The sequence below is a fragment of the Ursus arctos genome, unplaced genomic scaffold, assembly GCF_023065955.2.
Source record: "Ursus arctos isolate Adak ecotype North America unplaced genomic scaffold, UrsArc2.0 scaffold_30, whole genome shotgun sequence".
Taxonomy (NCBI): domain Eukaryota; kingdom Metazoa; phylum Chordata; class Mammalia; order Carnivora; family Ursidae; genus Ursus; species Ursus arctos.
This window is the reverse complement of record NW_026622986.1, coordinates 29,647,265-29,670,529: the sequence shown is the minus strand read 5'-3', so window position 1 is coordinate 29,670,529 and position 23,265 is coordinate 29,647,265. Positions and strand designations below refer to the sequence as shown.

Below are 23,265 nucleotides of genomic sequence, written 5' to 3'. Positions count from 1 at the left end.
TCACAGTCTGGGGCTAGAGGTACTCATTGCTATTGGGGATGTCCTTGATTCTCGGCCTTTACAATGGAGACAAATTTATAAATTTATACTGCTATTTCCAGTTAAGATTTAACGTTACTGTTATTTCCTTGAATTTATTTTCGCATCTTTTCTTTTACATTAGAAGTCTTGATCAGGCTCCTGCTTCTCTCTCCCTCTGCCTGCTGCTCCCCCTGCTTGTGCTCTCTATCAAATAAATAAATAAAATCTTAAAAAAAAAAGACTTGATTGTTAACATAATTACATATTTGCTTTATTCTACAAGAACTATATGAAAAAGTAATGCCCTCTTAGTGATGAAACAACAGTACACTATTACTCCTACTAATAAGACTGCTGAATAAAGATTACATTTTTTTCATTCTATTTGTTCTTAAGATAAATCCTCAATGGATGTGTGACCAAAATGCCGTCCTTCTAAAGTCACCTGAATTTTTTTTTTCTGTGTGGTTGTATCAGCAGCATGGTACACATTGAGGTTCCTTTATTTCCATTTATTTTCAGCTTGTAGGCAATTTTATAAATTCAGTTTGCTGAATATGTGAAAAAGTGACTTGACCCCAAAGTTGAAGCTCTAGTAAGATCTATCCAGAGTGGTCCTGCGGTCATGTCTTTCCCTTTACCCTTCCTATTCCTTTCCCTGTAAATAGTGACCACTTTTGTTCCAGTTTTTAAAAATTATCCTTCTACTGTATCTTTTTGCAAAAATGAAAAAATATTCATTATTTATTATTTATCTGAATATTAATGCCCTTTTAGAATATTTTACAGATTTTGAGCATTCGACAATACAAGTATAATCATTTGGGTATCTCCTTTGGAACTGAAGATTGGACAATGGCTATATTTTCCTCTAATTACTTCATGCAATTTGTTTCATTTTTCAAATAGGTCATGCCTGAATTAAAAGATAAAATTTTTCCTACTTGATATGTTCTTGGGCTATGACAAGATAAAATATCCGTTTTATGAGATGATGTAAATATTCAAGAGGCAAGCCATGAGCTTGAGGAATTAAATCCATTTACAGTTGTGTTAATTATATGAATGCTAAAAGTTGAGCTGTGAGGATCAAGAAGAATAAGGAGTAATGATTGATTTGAAGAATCAACATAAAACCAATTCTCATAATTGTCTTTGGGTATTTGTTCCTTTTGATCAAATGTGAAATATGGAAATGACACTGTTACAATTTGGCATTTTAAGCACTGATACTCTAAAACATAATTTCCCCTAAATTCTGAATATTTATTTATATACCTAAATGAGATAAAGTAAATACTTGGTATATTTCTTACTTCCACATAACCAATGACCCTAAAACTTAGCAACTTATAGCAATAAACATTTGTTGCTTCCTAGTTTCTGACCTTCAGGAATCTGGGTGGTTCTGACTCAGGTCACGCGTCCAGCTACTGTGCAGGGCGGCAGTGAGGGGCTCACCAGGGCTGGGCTCTTGGCAGGAGGCTGCCATTGCCAGTCACGTGGGCCTCATCCAAAGGCAGCGTCCAGGTCCCCCGACGTAGCAGCTGACTTGCCCAGAGCAAATGATCCAAGAGACAGCAAATCAGAAGCTTCAGTGTCTCTTCTCACAGAGCGTGGATGCTGCCCACCATTGTTTTCACAGAACCCTGTTGGTCCAACAAGTCAGCCAGCCCATCCCCTGAGGGGGACACACAGTGCAGGAGGACGAGGAGGTGGGGCCCTCGGATGCTGATTGCCACACTTTGGGGTATTCTTTCCTTCTTTCTTTCTTTCTTTCTTTCTTTCTTTCTTTCTTTCTCTCTTCTCTCTCTTTCTCCTCTTTCTCTCTTTCTAAGATTTTATTTATTTATTTATTTGAGAGAGAGAAGGAGCGGGAGGAGGGGCAGAAGGAGCAGGAGGAGTGGGGAGCTGAGGCAGGACTCAATCCTGGGACTCCGGGATCGTGACCTGAGCTGCAAGCAGACACTTAACCAACTGAGCCACCCAGGCGCCCCCAGCATAGCATTTCTAGGACTTTCACAGTGAAAAGAAGAAAAGAAAACCGTGATGTTTTATAGAACCACTGTGACCCAAATATGCAGTTTTACAGTAATATGAAAGTGGAATCTCAGTGGGCTTTTTGTATGTGTTGTAAGGAGTTAGTTTAAAATACAACACAGGAATTTGATTTCTGTGGTCTTTCAAAAGGTACATGGTATTTCTGAGATTGACTAAAATGTTAAATCTGAAGAAGAAAAGTGAGTTGTGGCTTAAGGAACATATATATAGATATGCTTTTTTTAATCCAAGTGGTTTTTCTTCCAGACAATGAAGAACTTGACTGCCCCAAAGTTTACATTAAATTCCTGGAGGTGATTACAATAGTTTTTACCTATGGCTTTATTTTGTTACACTTAAAAATGGCTGTTCACTTTTAAGGGTGAATAAGTGAGCCATTGTGAGGCAACTTTTGAACTTTGTATGCAAGTTAGTAGCCAGTTATTCTGACTTTGAGAATTCAGATTACCAGCTTCATAGTGTTTGCACACAATAGCTGAATAATAAGGATCATAAACCCCCTGGGCAGACAGATCCACACTGTGTTTGCCTCTAACCTTGGAGGCTCTGTGGCTGGAGAGGTGAGGATTGGTTCTTTATTGACTTGTCAAGCTGTGAGTTTGCATTTCAGGCCAAGCAGCCCATGACCCATTCTATTTCTTTCACTGTTTTGTGGTGGGGAAACAGGTAAAGAAATCCCACTGAAAATCCCTCTTTCTACACATTTTTATGAATAACGCCAGTGTTTATAGCAGTTAGGGCACTCTGATCAAATCCTCCAAAAGATGTAACGTTAGCAGCATGGAGCCACTGTGGGACACAGCTGTGGGCGGTGTTGGTTACTCTGTGCGACTTGCTTATTCAACAGAAAGCTGGGGGAGAACCTGCCATGCAGTTACGTAGGGGGAAAAGGTGATACTTCAGGGAGAAAAATACAGAGAAGCAAAACACTGTTTAGAAGTATGGAACAGTAAAGATTGGCCCTGAAGGCCCTAGGAATCCAAAGTTATTTTTCCAATGATCTTAATTAGGGTAAGTGATGATAATTTATCTCACAAGCGATGAGAAATTATATCATGGTATACTGTTTATTTTTCCTGGAATGTGCAAAATTGAAGAGATAATGAAAGGATTGTTCTTAAGGCTATGTATCCGGTTACCACAAAAGTCACCTAGCAGCTAAAATCAAAAATAACTTTTCAGACTCTTGTGTATTTTCTCATGGAGTGCAAAGGGATAGGAAAACACAAGTCACTTTAGTCACTTTCGTGACCAGCCTAATCTCTTGGAAACAGAAAATTAGGACATGTTTTGTCTCATCAACACTACCCACTTTAGGGGCGCCTGGGTGGCGCAGTCGTTAAGCGTCTGCCTTCGGCTCAGGGCGTGATCCCGGCGTTATGGGATCGAGCCCCACATCAGGGTCCTCCGCTATGAGCCTGCTTCTTCCTCTCCCACTCCCCCTGCTTGTGTTCCCTCTCTCGCTGGCTGTCTCTCTCTGTCAAATAAATAAATAAAATCTTTAAAAAAACAAAACCAAACCACTACCCACTTTAATGTTTTTCCTTTTGCCACTCAGAAAATTTGAATGAGAAACAGACACCCACACCCACACACACACACACACACACCCACACACACACACACATCTTTAAGAGGAATGATTCAGTTGAAGTAGAGAGGAGTATCCGGCGTTTTGGAAGGATTATTGTTATTATGAGTGATTTTCATCAAAATGCCATCTGTCTAAATTGAAAAATAAGGTATGTACGAGCAGGTACGTCTCTGAGTTTCGGGCCCCGCTGCATGAAGTGATCGCCAGTCTCTACACCCATTGGCTGTACAGCTAATGCTAAGGCATTCTCAGGGGCACCATTCACAGGCCTATAGGTAAGAGAGAAATCTAAGAGAAATGGAAGACAGTGAAAGGGATTGGAGTCAGGCAAGGCAGATAATGTTCATTATGTGTTTGGTAGAGCTCAAAGCAACTTGAAAGCACTTCCAGACAACAGATTGAAACTTTCAAGATGTGCTTGATCCTGAAATTGACGTGATCATCATTCTTGGTCTGAGGGTCAGTTCTCAGGTGAGGAATTCAAACCCATGCTGGCAAATAGAAATCTCACTGGTCTTGGAACTCTTTACGTATTATGACAGGAAGGAAGGAAAAGAGGAAATTGGCCTAGTCTAAAATCTTTTAAACAGACAAAAATATTCAAAAGTAAAATAATTATTTTCAAGAGTTCTCGATGCCTAATGGCTTATTAAAGTTGATGAATATGTATTCAGACACTGTTTTATACTGCAAATAATTCAAAGACAAGATACCTACCTTACTCCTAAGAAATGTACTGCCTGATGTGGATGATGGAGACAGATATGCCAAAATTGGGACACAAAGCAACTGTGCACATTGTATTCCTTTGAAAAGAAAAGACCCAAGACTGTGAACCCACCTTAGTACCTCACGGGTGTTCAAATGTATGATTTTAATTGTGTACCAGGATAGCATAGCTTTATGGGGTTCTTCTCCTCCCTTGACCCTTTTCTTGTTGATCTCTGTTAATGATGATACACTCAGCTGAGATACTCTTACTTGAGCAGCTTTTGAATTTAGCTTGGGACTTCTGTGACCAGACCATGGTCAGCATTTGGCGGGAACCTTTAGCCAAGCCATCGTGTTTTCCCAGAAGTTTATTAAATAAACTATAATGTACAGAAAAGTGGACAAATCATAAATGTGCAGTTCAAACCATCATTCACAATTCCCAGCAACATTTTAGATGTATATATTGTGGCAAGTGTTTTTAACTTAAATTTTTATTACACAAGTTACATATGATATTTACAGATAAAACCAAAAGAAAAACAAACAAACATCTACCACTATATCAGATACCCGAAACTAATATAACCCTGTGTATTAACTACACTGGAATTAAAATTTAAAAAATAAAAATTTTTAAAAAGAAACAACCCCTATAGCCCCACCATGCAGAGCCAATTTCAGGACATTTTGGTGTGTATTCTTTTGAACTTCTAAATACACACTCATATGTTCTTATTTGCTTTTTTTTTTTTTCTTACAAAAATTGGATTCTCTTATGCATACTATCCATAACTTTTTAGGGGGTAAACATCACTTATGTGTGTGTGTATCATCTCTTTGGATATCAGTGGTATTTTGTTTATCTTCATTTATTTAACCGATCCCCTATTTAGGGGTATTTTAAATTATAGTCATTGTAGTTTGGGGGGTTTTTTGCAATCATAAACAATGCTATTCTTTACCCCATATCTTTGCATAGTTGTCTAGTTATTTCCTCAGGATCTGTTTCTACACATGGAATTGCTGGTCAAAACTAGTACATTTTTAGGGGCGCCTGGGTGGCACAGTTGTTAAGCGTCTGCCTTCGGCTCAGAGCGTGTTCCCGGCGTTGTGGGATCGAGCCCCACATCAGGCTCCTCTGCTGGGAGCCTGCTTCTTCCTCTCCCACTCCCCCTGACTGTGTTCCCTCTCTCACTGGCTGGCTTTCTCTCTCTCAAATAAATAAATAAAATCTTAAAAAAAAAAAAAAAGTGTTAAAAAAAATTTTTAAAAACTAGTACATTTTAAGTGTTCCCTCTCTCACTGGCTGGCTATCTCTCAAATAAATAAATAAAATCTTAAAAAAAAAAAGTGTTAAAAAAATTTAAAAAACTAGTACATTTTTAGGGTTCTGGTAACCATTCAGAAGTGCTGTACAACCACCCCTCCCATTCCCCCATCTTGACATCTTTTTAATCTGTATCAAAAAAGGTATTTTATTGTTACTTTCATGTTGGTGTCTTTGATTACCATGAATGTAGAACTTTTTTTTTCCTGTGGGCAGTTTTTGTTTCTTTCACTCTCTACCACCTGCTTGTGTCCTTTGTCCATGTTTTAATAAGAATGTTAGTCTTTTTGGTTTTGATTTGAAAGAACTCTTTATATAATTGGAACTGAACCCTCTATCATGTATATTGCAAATAATTTTCCTCCATTTTGTCTTTTGCCTTTGCTTATGATATTTTATGGTATTTTGCTTAAGATATTTACAATTTTCGCACAGTCAGATCAGTGTTTTATGGTTTCTACTTTTGCGGAGATAGTTAGAAAATCCTCCTCTCCCCCAAGATTAAAAAGATACGTTTACTCGTTTGTTGGGGTATTTTAATGGTTTTATGTTTTCTTTACCAAATGTTTAATCCTTTTAGAATTTATAATTTGCAATATACCCTCTAATTTAAGTTATCTCTTTTCCAAATTAACTACACCATCTTAAAACTCAAACGAAGCTAATTCTCAGTTTTGTATGATCATTGTCAATTAGATCACGTGAATACCTAAAAAGCATTTTAGGTAATAGGTTCAGTTGCTACCTCCAGCAAACATTTTCCACCAGAATAGCTAACAGTAAAGTTGAAACAAAGTGATAATCAGGGAAACAAATTATTTGCATGTCCTTTTGTAAGTCCCCACCCATCATTCTTGTAAAGTAGGTAGGAGATAGAAAATGTCCTTCCCTCCAGTAGCCTCCTCTTAGTATCTTTGATTTTCAGGCGTGTTTCCACTTCTGATTCTCACAGGTCACAAAGCCGTCTCTTCTTCCTGTCCTCCTCCTGTTCGCCCCCCTCCCCCCCCCCCATTGACTCCACAGAACCCACAACCGCAGGTGCCTGGGTCTCCCCCACCCTCCTAACCTGTCTGGTATTTCTTCACTTTCTCTCCTTCTCACTTTACTGACACCCCATATTTGTCTCCTGTCCTTTATCCTTTCTTCCCACATCATAGTGCATATGACTGCAGTTTTCTCCTGTAATTTTTGTTGGCTAGGAAAATTTCCTAAATATATCACTTCTTCTAGGAAACCACTACTTGCAGGACCAGCTTTTGTTTGGTTGATTAGTAAAATTAAATATGTTCATATTTATGAGGTGACTACAAATGCTGGTTACCGTGTTAGGTGCTGAGGATACAGAAATAAAAAGGCTTTACATTCCTTTGAGGAACTGTTAGCATAACGAGGGTAACAGGTATGTGTACAGACTATTCAAATGATTCTTCAGCCTTATGGGAATTGTTTGCTCGGTTTTTTTCAGTGTGTTCTTGAAAAGAATAAATAGTTTGTATTTGTTGAGTACAGAGTTTTTTAGATGTCCATTGGGTCAGTTTTGTATTTTTGTTATTTTGTTCAAAACTTATGTATCGTTACTGGGTTTTTTGGGGTTTTTTTTTTTAAGATTTCATTTATTTGAGAGAGACAGTGAGCAAGAGAGGAGAGAGCACAAGCCAGGGGGGAGGGGCAGAGGGAGAAGCAGACTCCCCACTGAGCAGGGAGCCCTATGTGGGGTTCCATCCCAGGACCCCGGGATCATGACCTGAGCCAAAGGCAGATGCTTAACTGACTGAGCCACCCAGGGGCTCCTCTTGACTGGTTTTTTGACTGCTTACTCTGTTAGTTCCAGATAGATATCCTAAAATCCCCCGTTATACTGGTGGATTTGTGTGTTTTTTACAGTTCTGTCAGTTTTGCTTTATATGTTTTAAGGATATGTTTCTAGGTGCATTCAAGTTTTAAATTGTTATATCTTCCTGGCACATTGGGACCTTTTATCATTGTGAAGAAACCTTCACTTCCACTGGTAGTTCTTGCCTCACAATCTGTTTTGTGTGCTGTCACGTTTCCTTGTGTTCACATGCCTCTTTTGCTGGCCATTTCCCTCAGCTTTTCCATTGCTCTGTTGTTAGACATGTTTCTTGCAAATAGCATCCTGTTTGTTTTACCCAATCTGACAAGTAAATTGTTTAGACCATTTACATGATATAATTATTGATCTTTAGAGTTCTAATCTACCTTATCTTGGATTTTCTATTTGTCTTACTGTCCTAGGTTTCTCCATTCCTTCTATCAGATTGGTTATTTTTTTTAACATTCCATTTTTCTCCATACTGGTTTAGAAGTTATACATGTACTTCATTCCTGATCTTTACATGGTTACCTAGAAATTACCACATTTTAAATTTAATACCTTTTATACCTCCTTCCAGATAATAGAAGTGCTTTAGAATGCTTTGGCTCTATTCATCCCCTGCTCGTTTATGTATTATTGTTTCCATGTATTTTGTGTTTTGTAAATAATACCATAATATGTTATTATTGGTTTCTTTAGTCAGTGACTATTTAACTTTACCAACATGTTTATCATTTTCCCTTGCATCTCAGACCTTCTGATGGGATCACCTTTCTTTTCCTGAAGTACTTCTTTTAGAACAGAGGTGCTCGGAGTGATGCATAGGCCCTCAGATTATTACAGCTTTTCGATAGTTTACGTGTCAAAGTGAAGAGGGATGAAATAGGAAGCACTAATAAAACTCTTTCTCTCCATACTAAAATATTAGTATTAGGTAGTTGTCTTGAGGAAACTGATTATGTGATTATTCAAGTTGCAAGCTCAACTAGCAGCTTTTTTCAATATACCATTTTTACTTGAAAGAGCAACTGACAACAGTGGTTATTCAGACTTGGCTATTTGGCCAACATTTCCTTAAAAATAAACAAAGGAGGGGTGCCTGGGTGGCACAGCGGTTAAGCGTCTGCCTTCAGCTCAGGGCGTGATCCTGGCGTTATGGGATCGAGCCCCACATCAGGCTCTTCCGCTGGGAGCCTGCTCCTTCCTCTCCCACTCCCCCTGCTTGTGTTCCCTCTCTCGCTGGCTATCTCTATCTCTGTTGAATAGATAAATAAAATCTTTTTAAATAAATAAATAAATAAATAAATAAATAAATAAATAAATAAATAAATAAAGGAAGCCTGTTACTCCATGGAAAATACCTGTGAATATTTGTTATAAATGATAAAATGGCAACTTCTAAGTAAAAATTAGAGTCTTAGAAAACGTATTACAAGTTGATAGCTCCTCAGTACTCCCCAGACATTTTTGGTGGGATGATGGTAACACCAACAAATGTGATATTTTAATATTGTATAATGAAATGTGTATAATGAAATTTGGAAGATCTGGATAATTCAGTGAACCAATATTACAAACCAGTGCACGATGTTATAAAACCATGCGTGGGCAAAATAACTATTCAAAGTGCTAGCAGTTCAATGAATTTTAATGTAACACAATATGAAAAGCTTACCAATACAGTTTCAGAGTGTACATAGCAACTAACGTAAGAAACTATCACTCATTGCATTTTGGTACAGTGTTGAAGAATTTACACAATTATCGGTAAAGGCCATTAAAACTTCCCCTCTCCAGTTACATATGCATACATTAAGGAGATTTTCAAAAGTATGAAGCTAGTGTTAGTCTTCTCACAAATCGTTTTTTAAAAAATGTTATCTGTTAACATGTAGTGGGTTTATTAGTCTTACTTTTAAATGAGTTACTAAGTATTTTTTAAATTTTCATTCTTGATTTTTAATATGGCAAATATTGACAGATACAATGCACATAAAGCAAAGGTTCTTTGGGTTTTTCAGTCATTTTTTTTTAAAGATTTTATTTATTTATTTGACAGAGATAGAGACAGCCAGCGAGAGAGGGAACACAAGCAGGTGGAGTGGAAGAGGAAGAAGCAGGCTCATAGCGGAGCCTGATGTGGGGCTAGATCCCATAATGCTAGGATCACACCCTGAGCCGAAGGCAGACGCTTAACCACTGTGCCACCCAGGCGTCCCAGGGTTTTTCAGTCATTTTTAAGAATGTGAAGTGGTCCCTAAGACCAAAACATTTGAGAATCGCTACTTTAGAATTTCTTTTAGTAAAGATCCACTGTTGGCAAGGCCTTAGATTTCACTTGCCTGAAAATGTCTTTATTTCATCCTTATTCTTGAGCAATGTTTTCTTTTTTTTTTAATAATTTTTTATTACGTTACATTAGTCACCATACAGTATATCCTTAGTTTTTGATGTAAAGTTCCATGATTCATTATTTGCGTATAACACCCAGTGCTCCATGCAATATGTGCCCTCCTTAATACCCATCACCGGGCTAGCCCATCCCCCATCCCCTCCCCTCCGAAGCCCTCAGTTTGTTTCCCAGAGTCCATAGTCTCTCATGGTCATTCCCCCTTCTGTTTACCCCCCCTTCATTCTTCCCTTCCTTCTCCTGCCGATCTTCCTGCTATTTCTTATGTTCCATAAATGAGTGAAACCATATGATAATTGTCTTTCTCTGCTTGATTTATTTCACTTAGCATAATCTCCTCCAGTCCTGTCCATGTTGCTGCAAATGTGGGGTAATCATTCTTTCTGATGGCTGAGTAATATTCCATTGTATATATGGACCACATCTTCTTAATCCAGTCATCTGTTGAAGGACTTCTCGGCTCCTTCCACGATTTAGCTGTTGTGGACAATGATGCTATGAACATTGGGGTGCATATGGCCCTTCTCTTCACTACGTCTGTATCTTTGGGATAAATACCCAGTAGTGTAATTGCTGGGTCATAGGGTAGCTCAATTTTTAACTTTTTAAGGGACCTCCACACTGTTTTCCAGAGTGGCTGTACCAACTTGAATTCCCACCAACAATGTAGGAGGGATCCCCTTTCTCCGCATCCTCTCCAGCAATTGTTGTTTCCTGCCTTGTCCATTTTTGCTATTCTCACTGGCGTAAGGTGGTGTCTCAGTGTGGTTTTGATTTGATTGAGCAACATTTTCAAGGAGAAAATGCATTTTCCCTCAGCACATTGAAGATGTTATTCCACTGTCTTCCAGTTTCATCGTTGCTGCAGAGAAGTCAGCCGCCGTCTGTACTTTGAAAATAATGTTCTTTTTCCCCTCTGGCCGCTTTTCAGACTTTCCTCTTGCTGATGTTTTGTAGTTTCACTCTGATGTGTCTAGGTGCAGATTTCTCTTTCTTTATCTCACCTGGGACTTGTTGGGCTGCTTAAGTCTGTGGATTGGTATCTGCCATCAGTTCTATAAAAGTCTTCAGATATTGTTGTTAACACTTTGCCTCTGCCCCATTCTTTCTCTAGAATTATGATTAAACATGTAGTAATTATTAAACATATCGTAATTTATTGTAGTCTCTCCTTTCCCCTCCAAGCTACATTCTAGTTCATTTCTTCTGTCTTCTTACTGAGTTTATGGTTCTCTCATTCTGCTGAGAGTAAATTTGTTGTTGTGTTTTTCATTTCTAGGTCAGTTTGTTTCCTTTCAAATCTGCTAGATTACATATTATAACTTTCTATTACCTGCAGGTAATGTCGTGCTTTGCCTTTTACTTTGTTTGAATGTTGTAGGCAGAGCTGCTGTATAGTTGATAATTCTAGTCTCTGTGGTCTTTACGGGTCCCTTTATTCTGTTATCTTCTGGTTCTCTCTGATGCTATCTCTTATGTTTGGTTTTCTTTGATTATGTGCTGCTTTTTTTTTCTTAATAACTATTTGCATTAATAATACAAGGGCTAGATTTTAAGTTACTTCCTCTTGAGATGATTAGTGCTGGGTATCTAGGCACATTACAAGTCCAAAGTACTTTAAATATAGTGTCCCGGACCAGCAGAGCTAAGAATTCACAAGGCTCTGATTCATTCTTACTTAATCAGTGTAGCCCGCTGGGAGTTTTTCATGTGGGATGGAAGTTCTATTAGATTTTGCATTTTGGCAGGCCTGGGCTTCTAAACCTGTCCTCTTTATCAAAACCAAAGATCAGGTTTGTGGTATGCACACGCCCTCAGGGCAAAACATCTGTGTTCTACTCACCTCTCTGGGTTCCTGCTTTTCCTTTAGTTTTGGTTCCAGCCCCTATATTTCAAACTGTTATGGGAAATTGCCTCCAAAAATGGTGGGTAACATTTTAGGCTAACCGTAAAAATAAGGAGTGCTTGCACTGTGGATATTAATATGCCCAGAGTAAGGTCTTTGAACTCCCTTACACTTACACTTATGCATGAGGCAAAACTCAGTGAGCAGTGAGGGAGATGGCATAGTGTGTTGTTAGGGTCACAGGTTCTGAAATCAGACTGCTGGGGTTGAAATCCTGGCCCCACCTCAGAGTAGCCTATGAATCTGTACAGGGTACATAATCTCTCTGTGCCTTGGTTCCTGAAAGGACAACAATCAGCGTTGCTCATTTGATTGTTGTGAGGATTGAGTGACTAAGGCAAGTAGTAGACATTTAATACAGCGCCTGTCGTGCAGTTGGCTTGCAACTGCTGAGAACATTTGGGTACTTAGTAAGTGCTCAATAAATGTTCACTATTAATTGTGTTAAGCAGTACTGAGTGTCTTCTGCACAGACAGCCTATGTTAAATTTTCTTGGTCTTTGGCTACATTCAAGTTGGGAGGGCAGTCCCACTTGCATGAGACAAATGGAAGGCAATTAGACAGCGTTAATTATTTGCTTACATCATGGAATTTTAAAAGTAATTTAATGGTTTATAAACTTCTAATGGGCATAGCAAAGAATCAATGCTTTTTAGTGGAGGTGTTTTCTAAGCGAAGGCTTTAAGAAGGTAGAATTATACAGGCTGGTCATGGTGATGTCATCAGGGATTATCATGAGCAGCAGCCATCAGTATAATGCTGGTGCTCACACTTTACATTTAATGGTTTTTGACATCTATATCCAGGTTCTCAGTGTAACTCTCAGAGGCAACTGTCTGTGTTTATACTTTGTTGATCAGCAAAGCAGGGCTTGGGAAGTTTATTGTGTGATAGTAGAAAGAGGAGATAAGTTAGTGCAGTCATTTTAGGCAACAGCTTGGGATTCCTGGTAAAGATGAAAATGTGCATGCCCTGTGACCCAGCAACTTTATTCCCGGGAATATAGCCTGGGGAAATTCTTGAACGTGCTTCCAAGTCCACATGTAACATTTACAAGATAGTCTGTTTTACCCTCAGTAGGGCAGTGGGCACAAACCTTCTGACTTATTCATACCATGGAATATTATGCAACAATTAAGGTGAATGATACAGATCTATATGTATCAACATGAATAAATCAAGGGACCTAAAACTAAGTGGGCAACTGTAGGTAGATAAGTAAGTTCTGGAGATCTAATGCAGAGCGCCGAGACTGTAGTCCATATTACTGCATTATAAACTTCCAAATTGCTAAGAGACTAGATCTTAAATGTTCTCAACACAAAAAAGAAATAATTATGTGACATGATAAAGCTATTTGCTGACCCTACTATAATAATCATTACTGTACTAAAATAATCACTACCATATACAAATGTACCAAACCAACGCATTGTACACCTCAAACTTACACAGGTTATATGTCAACTATATCTCAATAAAAAAAAAGTAAGGAAAGCTAGTTGCAAAGAATAAATATAGTGCAATATAATATTGTTTATAGAGTTGGAAAATATAAAACAGTGTTAAGTTTATGTTGTCTGTGGGTATCTACAAAGAGCATCCTTGCTGCCTAAGGACAGTGGTTCCTTGCAGAGGAGGAAGGGAGATCAGAAGCGAATGTGGCAAAGGGCGTATGTCTGTGTATCTGTTTCCTAAACTGTGATGCTGTCTTCTCTCTGCTCGAAATTCTATGTAACTTTTTCTCTCAAATAAGGAATCCTTTTTAAAAAATGAAGAAAGAATTTGGAATCGGATAGACCTTGGTTCAAAGCCTGCCACCCATGTACCCCCATTCCTTTCTCTAATCCTGTTTCCTCATCTATGAAATGGGATCGCGGTAACTTCTTTGAAATTGTTGTGAGGACCGGATGAGGAGATACATGTAAAGTGCCCAGGACGATGCCTGCCTTGGTACAGACGCTCAGGCAGTGTATTTTGAAGGGACTTCTGGGGCTCACAGGGCTAGCCTGTGGCAGATATAGGGTTTGAGCTCGAGTCTGCAACTGCCTGAGCTCTGGGGCTGCGCCCTGTTCCTGGAGAGACCTGCCAGCTGGAGATGGCAGGAAGGGGGCCTTGCACCCCGGCTCTACAGCTGTCCCCCGACGCTCACTTGGAAGACTGTTTTGCTCCTCGAAGAAGAAAGTTATTCTGTGACAATGTTTTAAATGCCTGATTTTACTCCACTGTCCTGTTGTGACTTCTCCTTTTCTCTCTCTTGTTGACAGTGTCATCAGCAAAGTGGTCCCAGCCCCCGAAGCTAAGCCGGCCCCTTCTCTGAGTAGACCCAAGACCCCACCGCCTGCTGCCGCCCCCGCCCCTGTCCCCGTGCATGTCGCCCCCGCCCCGGTGCCTTCGCCGCTCCTCACGCAGTCCGCCGCGGCCCCTGCTTTGATGCCAGCCCCGTCCCCAGCCATCTCTGGAGCCGGAACGTCCAAAGCCCCGGTCCGAAGCGTGGTCACGGAGACCGTCAGCACTTACGTGGTACGCTGCCTTTTATTTCTGTAGTAGTTCAGGAAGAGCCACCTAGGAGCTCACTTTTCCACCAGGAAGATGTTTTCAACTACAAAGCAGTGTCATGTGTCTCGGAATTTCAGAGGCAGTTCTTTATGACTAGAAAGGTATTTCCACTGCATTTTTAAGCTTTGGGCTGTAGAACATTGTATAAGGTATTTGCATATTTAGTCTCCGTAAATAATATCAAAGCATTGTTTTTCTTTAGTTTCTTTGTTTTATATGTATATGCAACAATGTCAGTGTATAAATATAGGAATGAGTAGTGATATTTAAATCCCACATTGAATTTCTTGATCAAGGAATGATTAAGTCATGTGCACAGATCTTATGGGCCAGGTGCTGTTTCTGGGTAACAGCGCTAATTACAGTATTTTATTGGCGAAGGTCTAGAATATACCAGGGCTTGCATGTTAAAGAAATGAGTTTAAGTATGGGAAACATGTCTTCAGATGGTAAAGCTCAGCTTGTTGAATGAATTCACATTGTTGTCATGGGACTGTTTTCAGGTATTTTCCCCATATTCAGTAGTATCAGGTCTTATTCAAACCCTGAAGTCAATCTAGTAATGACGTGTTTTTACAGATATGACCTTTGAGCACTGTGGAGTGACATACACACACACAACAGAAAGATTTTAGGCGCATAGAGGTACTCTGTGTACTGATACTGCTATGACCACCAAATGTGTAGACTGTGATCTGTCAGCCTCCTGGTGGCACAGACCTGTCTGAATAGATAGAATTGGAAAGTAGGACTCATGATGGATGTTAAAAATCAGGTAAATATTATATCTCTTTAAGGCATTTTAGAAGGAAATTTCAATAAATCATTCCATATTTCAGGCACTATAGTGATATAAAGGATGAGAAGAAAATCTCAAAAGTATTGAGAGAGGATATAAAGACATGAAAAATTCACAGAAAAATACTAAATTGGCAATTCAAGACAAAATTAGAAGATGCGATAAAATCTGTGATCATCGGGGCACCTGGGTGGCTCAGTCGGTTAAGCATCCGGCTCTTGGTTTCAGGTCAGGTCATGGTCTCAGGGTCGTGAGATCAAGCCCCACTCAGGCTCTGCACTCCGTGTGGAGTCAGCTTAAGATTCCCCCTCTCCCTCTGCCCCTGTCCACTCATGCACGTTCTCTATCTCAAGGTAGATAGATAGATAGATAGATAGATAGATAAATCTGTGATCATCAAATTGGTCCATTCAAGGACCAGTTGTTCTGGGTGTTTAAATTGAGGTTACATCACCCCAAGATGGGTTGGTTGATCAGGAAAGATTTTATATTTAACCTCTTCTACCTCCATTGCTTCATTTGTGATTAAGGGGCTCATGTTAGAGTAGATGATCAATACTGTGTGTTCTAGCCTAAAATTTCTGATTCTCCAGTGGATTTTTGGGCTAACTCCCTGGTTCTGATTGGCATGGGGAACATGGATGGAAAGCCTTGTATCGCCTCAGAGACACTTTGTAGACAGAGACGAAAATGTGTGATTTGGGGGGAAAACATAGGCTGTCGAGCCAAAAGGCTGATTTTGTCACTGCCTAATGGTTGGATTTTGCTACTGTCACTTACGTTCCCCCAGCTCCAGTTTCTCTGTTCGTTACCTATCCAAGGGTTGTTTCAGGATGAGTAAACAAAGTAAGATGGTTGAAAGAACTCAGTGCACTGGTTGGATGTTAGTTATTAAGGATGCTATGGCCAATTTCTCATGTAGCAACAGAGTCACAGCCTTCTCATTTCAAGAGAGGTCAACCAGCAGCCCGGCTGGCCATGCATGGCTGCTTCAGGGCATAGGACGGTGGACCAGTCTTACCCATAGACAGCTGGCACCTAGGAACTGGTGGTTCTCAGCCTTCAGACGTAGAGAGGGCTAAATCAGAGCTGTGGCTGCCCAAGTTTCTTCAGAAAGCCTTCCTATCAGTGGAATGAAGCATCTGTGTCTCCAGTACGCCCATCACACATGAAGAGAGCCATTCTTTTCTGAATATCTAGTCAGTGTTGTATTTGAAAGTATAGGAACCGACCGTACCTTGCAAAAGAAACTGAATGAGACTATTTGCCGTGTTCTTGTAAACACTTTTGAAAATCTGCTCGTAGTCACTGCTGGTTTTCAAAGGCCTGTCACAGATTGTTTCTTCCAAATTGGTTTTGTTAACATGGAATTTGAGGAAGTGACATAATTCGGATGCTTCTTATTTGGAGCTCCTAAGTTAAGGAAAGCAAACTCCAGAGCACACCACAGTTATAGCAAAATGATGTTAAAATGTGTAGCTCGTTGGCCTCCTGCACCCCTTATTTTATTTGCCCTTTAGTTGATTGTGCTTTGCTGAAAATGTCATAAAGGGAATGGAAAGTTACTTAGTAACAGCTCTTTTATATCCTTGATCTTATCAACTAGTTCAGGAGAAGGGCTTGGCTAATAAGTAATAAGGTGATACACGTACATTGGGCTGCATACATTAATTCCATGCCTGTGAATGTGACTGAGGAGGCTGCATACGGTCGAGCTCCACGGCTGCACAAATACCAGCTGTCACTGCTGTGATGACCCGAGTCAGTACCAACTTATGTGTTTGCAGTAGTTTTTAGATCAAAGTGGCCACAGGTCATATAGTTCTTAGAACTGGTTATGAAATGCTTTGTTTTTATGACTTACAAAAGAGAGTTGAAAATTTTCATTAGGAATGTCTTCTCATTGAACACGTAGTAGCTCTCTCTTTTTCATGGGATCCCAGGGTAGTGATGATGGTGATCGTGGCTTCGAGAAATTGTTAAACCACTGCCTCTCTTTCTAGTTTAACTTGTTTGTTTATGAGCTTCATGGGATAAAATGATAAAGTAATCATTCTTATCCTGTCCTCTTTTTGGTTCTTTTTTCCCATTCTGTCTCTGTTTTTACCACCCTCCCATCCCTGCATCTAAAAACTTCAGATCCGAGATGAGTGGGGGAATCAGATCTGGATCTGTCCCGGATGCAACAAGCCCGACGACGGGAGTCCCATGATCGGCTGTGACGACTGTGACGACTGGTATCACTGGTGAGCGCTGTGGGCCGGGCTGGCCGCGAGGGGGGCTCCTTGGGGCACAGCGGTGACCGTGGTCTGTCCTGGACACACTCCCGTTCCACTACTGTCCTAGGGGCAGTGCAGGGAGCAGAATCACAGTAAGATCAACATGTAATTAATATTAACGCCAAAAATCGAGACTCTTTGGACTGTTGTTCTTCAGCCTAAATTCCAAATATTTTGCCTAGCCTATATATCCTTCTTATTAAAAAAAAAGGGTAGGGGAAGACAAAGGGTTTCCCTTTCCTTTCTTCCCAGTAACCTGCTGTAAGCTGCAGCACTTGATGGTAGCATTGAGGGAACCCCTTGGTAAACACGTCACAAGGTGCAGGAAGAGACGGCTGGTCTGCGGGTCATACCTCTCCCGACCGCGCCCCGAACCAAAGAAGCACTGCCAGAGTTTATGCAGATAATCTCATTTTACAGTTTAAAAATCAGATATAAAAAGATAGAAATCCATTCAGTCACCCGATATAGGAAACCTGTAAGATAAAAACCAGGCCACCACTTGGGAAATCTAGCCCATTTCTGGCTGAAAGGAGGAATGACCGCTAACTCCGCCAGCAGGGCCTCCAAAAGGGCAACGGCATAACCCAGGAATCTGCACGCCCAGCAGCGCCGCTGCCTAAATTACCGTTCTTCAGCCTGGACTCTGCTGAACGGACTACAGACTTAGAAATCATTTGATTTTTTTAAAATTACTTACATGGGGAAAGAATATATACATAAATAAAGCTGGTTTATCCAAAATCTTTTTTTTTTTTTATGCCCCTGTAGGCCCTGTGTTGGAATAATGGCTGCACCACCAGAAGAAATGCAGTGGTTCTGTCCCAAGTGTGCCAACAAGAAGAAGGATAAAAAGCACAAAAAGCGAAAGCACCGGGCACACTGATGTGTCACACGGCGGAGACGACAGCATTGCCTCGGAGGGGAGTTGGGGCAATCCTGGCATCCCGCCTACCACCCACATTCCTGCAGAGAGCGGGTCTCGGAAGCCCGAGGACAAGAACACATCGTCCACCCTGGATTTGGCCCCCGTGACGGACCGGCCTGTGCCCCACATGGCCGCAGGACTGAAGACAGACTCGAGGCGTGGCTCAGGGCCGCCACGCCTCCATTTTTCTATGACCAGTGACAAGTATTATTAATAAAAAGACCGTAATCTTCCCTTCTGATTTTCTTTATTCTCTCCAGGGCCCTTTCGTTAAGGTATTAGCTGAGAAGACCATGTGTCAGCCGCCTCGACTGTAACTCCCGGACGCCATTGGTCTGTGTACAGTTTGCAGCCTCTCCCCCTCTCTCTAGTAAGATAATCATAATGACAGAAAAGAAAACTCCACTTGGAGTACCGGTAAATATTTTTGTGATGAAAATATATGAAGCTTCCTCACCCCCCCAACCCCCATTTTTAGGACTAACATGTAAAATGTTCAGGCTTTTGTGAAATACCTTATATTTTTTAAGAAAAAGGTTTCTATCATGTCCTGTTTGCTTTGGCGCAGATTATTTTTTGTTGACTCGCACATGGTTTCTACGTTCGTGGCATCCTGACTGTGCCCTTCTCTAAACTGCTGGCGTTCTTCTCACGGCTTCCACATTTCATCGACTTGTACAAAAACTCCCCGCCTAGAAGATCTCCCCTAATGTAAATAATAAATATTTATGAAGTAGTTATTTTTTAAATTTTTATCGTGTTTAATTCTGGCTTTCTCTGAAATCCACGGCGATTTCAGCCACGTCTGTAATTACCGCTGTACATACGCGAAGAAGGCTAGAAGCAGAGCCATAGTTCCCAGTAATCTACCTGGAGCTGAGCCCGCGCCGTGCCCCAGACACCGTGGGGGAGAGGGCCCGAGCAGTTGGAAGGACAACAAGGCAATTTAAGTCTGTAGTTCATGATTTGAAATTGTTTTGTTATGTCTAAGTTTCTTTGACTTACTTTTACTAAACGGACATGTAGATTCCCCGAAAGTAAAAAAAACAAACAAAAAAAAAAACAAAAACAAAAAATGAAAAAACATATATACTGTAGCATTTTGTGTTTATATTGTTTTATTTCTGCAAATCTGTTCGTTGAGATTGTGGTTTAAGGCTGAAATGAAGTATATTATGAATTTTTTTTTAAAGAAAACATCAAATTTCAGGGTATCACAAAACTTTATTATATTACTATACTGCCCACTATTTATTATATGTTATAGATGTCTGAGAGATAAGCCAAATATTTTATTTTTAATGTAAAACATCAAATTTAACTTTATTAGCATATTTTAGCAACTTTGGAATAAATATGGACTTTTACTTGATTTTGAAATAATCCCAATTTGGGCCAGTGTAATGGATATCTTGAATGCTAGAATATGGGCTTTGAACCTAATACAAATATATTAATAGAAATTGTGAATTTTTTTAATGCCAAGTAAATTGATATTAGTGTATGAATTAGTCATATTTTAAAACTTATTATGTTGTTAGAGAAATGAGGTTTTCTGCCATGAATGTTAAATTGCAAATCAGTGGAAATGGAGCTGACCTTTTCAGGGTGCAGTATTTCACTGCCCTCCTTGTTCTAGAAGCCAAAATGTTTCTATCCCTACAAAGAAACGAAGCATCTATGTTGAGATATGTGGTTTTTTTGTTTTATTAATTTGAGATCATCCAAAATACTTTATACAGTATTTTCACATGCACAGATATACCCATTAGTGCTTTTCGGAGAGGGATGGTGGGGTGGGGAAGTGCAAAATAAAGATTATTGGCTATTTCATAGTTTGCTTTTCCATTTTCTTTATTTAGGATTTAGTCCCTTGAGGCATGGTCAGCGGATCTAAAGTTGCCACGTTTAAGTGAGCTGGTCACACTACTGAAATAAGAATGGAGGTGCCTCTCTATAACTTTCCCCCCAGTCCTGCTGTTGAGAGACTTCAGCCCATAATACATTGAAGGAATTTCAATCAGTTGTTGTCCCTTGCTATTTCATGGTTGCTTTCCTAAATCCAGTTCATGATTTTATAAATGGCCTTTGCAATAATAAAACCAAAGAATCATTTTCAGGGGGCTGGATAGCTCAAGGGATTAGTAATGGAATACAGAGCCTTTCACCTCTAGGTCAGTGAGTTGAATCCAGTGCAGGTCACTAGAGACCCAAAGTTGTTACCATCTTCTGACCGCTCCGTGGCCTGTGTGAATTAGCCTGGTGGTCTCAGTCTCTGCCGGACGGCCGTCTGTGCACAAGCCAAGGGAAGTGCAAGAAACTGCCCAGAGATGTGGATTCGAAAATAAAACACCTGTGTTACCGAGCAAAGTGAGAAAGCTGAGCATCGCCGTTCTCCACCAAGTCGAATGAAGAGCAGCAGATATGTAACTTAGAAAGAGTACAGACAGTAAGAGCGAGCAGACATGATTTGCTTTGCTTAATGAAGTGAAACAAAATCGGCAAAGAGGTGGCCGGCACTGGACTCGAGGGGGAAGGAAAACGTATTGGGAAAGATGATGTAATCTGGAGAAAAGCTTTAGGGGGGCTCGAGCCATAAGAAAGCGGGTTCTGACTTTTGATGGAGAAGAAAAGCCGAGCAGCAGGAAGGACTGTGACAGGACTGGGCACCGGGGGACAGGAAGGTCTGCCTCTGCAGGGGTAGAAGCCTCCCCAGTGTCCGCCAGCCCAGCTGTCCCCACCCAGGCCACCACCACCATCTGCTCTGGGCAGGCCCCACTTCATAAAGGGAAGTAGTTGAGGGGGGGTACCCACAACATCCTGACTAGTGATTTTCTTGGAGGAGGTGGTATTTAAGAAACAGACACCCTCATTCCCCAGAAACAGCTTCTGATGAGATCATCCGTGTGCAGAGAGCCCTATGTGGCCTGCAAAGTGCGATCCCTGTCTGCCCGACATGGGGTTTCTCTCATGAAGGTGTCTGCAGCCAAATACAGTGAGGATCTTTATCCTCCGGCTGATTTGTGGTTCCCAATGTCCCGAAGAAAATCAGAGGGTATCAGAGCATTCCGGCTTTGTCGGGCTTTTTTCAGAGATAAAATATAGTGTCTTACTCCACTGTATCACCTAAACCGCCTTTGTTCCCTTTTCAATAGGACGATGAAACAAAGGCCCACTAACCAAATTAAAGTCTAAAGTGAACACAGATATGGAGACGTCGCCAGTAAGAATGCTAATGAATGAAGTTCACGAAAGGCATGCTGGCTAAGTTTTCAATACGAACAGTTTTACGGCCAATCTCGTTAGATCACAGCAGTTTTCTTTAGAAGGTTTAAGTCTAAAAGTAGATGAGTTCCCCTGACTGAAGAGCGAGACAGATAGTGTTCTGAATGAGGTCTCCCCGCCGCGGTATCAGCCGTTCCGCGAGGAAAGGATTTCTTTGAGAATCTTGCGTTAGTCGTAGCTAAAAAGTATAAAGTAACAGTGAATCCATGCGTGCAGGCCAACAGAGGACACTGGAATTAGATCTTCAGATGGACAGCGAAACAGTGCGTGCTTAATGTCGTTTCAACGCAACATTCGGTGTGGGCGCGTGTTACTAGAACGACTGCAATTAACCACCTCTTCAATCTGGACAACTCGGTCGTTAGTTTCTTTCCTAGAAGAACACTTGGAAACACTTCCATCTGTTGTTTGCTGGGCCCCTTTCGTGCACATGGCAAAAACGGGTTAGAGCCAAGTTCGGTTTTTCCCGGGGTCTGGCTTGTGAGGTATGCTAGTTTCTCTTTCTCCAGGCTGCTGCCACGATATACTAGGTGTTAAAAATCCTGGGAACCTTCCATGCTGTTCTTCTGCCGTTGTTCTATACATAACCTTTTAGCCACCCAAGACCTCTGGTGGTTTTGATGTTAATAGAGCTTTATGCTTTGAAATGTTTGTGTTTACGAAAAGAGATTTAAAAGCTTAGCAAGTGGTTACATTATCGTAGGAACTAGCAGAGCTGACATTATGAGTATACACTAGGCAAGATGTAAATGTGTGAGGCATTCAGAACAGAAGCAGCATGGGGGGTGCCTGGGGGGCTCAGTTGATTAAGCAGCTGCCCTGGGGCTCAGGTCATGATCCCAGGGTCCTGGGATCGAGCCCCAGGTAGGGCTCCCTGCTCAGCCTGCTTCTCCCTCTCCCTAAAAAAAAAAAACAACAAACAGAAGCAGCATCTTTTCTGTACTTTGCCCTAAACAACGATTTCCTCTTGTATCCTGGCAACCCAGGCAGTATGTTGGTAAATGTTGGAAGTTTTGTCAGGGTTTTCAGTTTGGTCTTACTTTGACTAATGGAATGTTTAGAATGGGACTGTCTTGGGCAAAATGATACAAACCTGAAGAAGACCATTGGTACTATCCCTTAATGAGCTAACTGTGGCCAGGTTAAGTGCTTTGAAGAAAATATCGGTGCTGCTTCTAGTTATCTCATTTAGACCTATCGAAGCGCTTATCAGAGGGAATTCAAATAGTTGAAAAATATTACCAGGTTGTATTCTGATTATTTCTTAAAAAAAAAAAAAGACTTCATTTATTTGAGAGAGGAAGAGAGAGAGACCATGAGCAGGGTGAGGGGCAGAGGGAGAAGCAGGCTCCCCACTGAGCAGGGAGCCCGACATGGGGCTCAATCCCGGGACCCCAGGATCATGATCTGAGCCAAAGGCAGACGCTTCATTGACTGAGCCATCAGGTGCCCACCCCACCCCACCCCCGATTATTTCTTTTGGAATGTTGGTTAAACTTCTTTTACTAACTTTTAGAAACTGAATTCTCTGTAAGTAGATTTCT

At 40.7% G+C, this 23,265-nt stretch overlaps 1 protein-coding gene across 4 annotated transcripts in view; it reads left to right on the top strand.

Moving 5' to 3' along the window:
- TAF3 (TATA-box binding protein associated factor 3) overlaps positions 1–22,299 on the top strand; it is a 176,540-nt gene extending 154,241 nt beyond the window's left edge. For all 4 annotated transcript variants that reach the window (XM_048219427.2, XM_048219426.2, XM_026478740.4 and 1 more), the window contains exons 5-7: positions 14,139–14,394; positions 17,369–17,475; positions 18,280–22,299. In XM_048219427.2, coding sequence (XP_048075384.1) covers positions 14,139–14,394; positions 17,369–17,475; positions 18,280–18,394 — 478 coding nt within the window. In that variant the 3' untranslated portion in view covers positions 18,395–22,299. The remainder of the gene's footprint in view (positions 1–14,138; positions 14,395–17,368; positions 17,476–18,279) is intronic.
- The last annotated feature ends 966 nt before the right edge of the window (positions 22,300–23,265 follow it).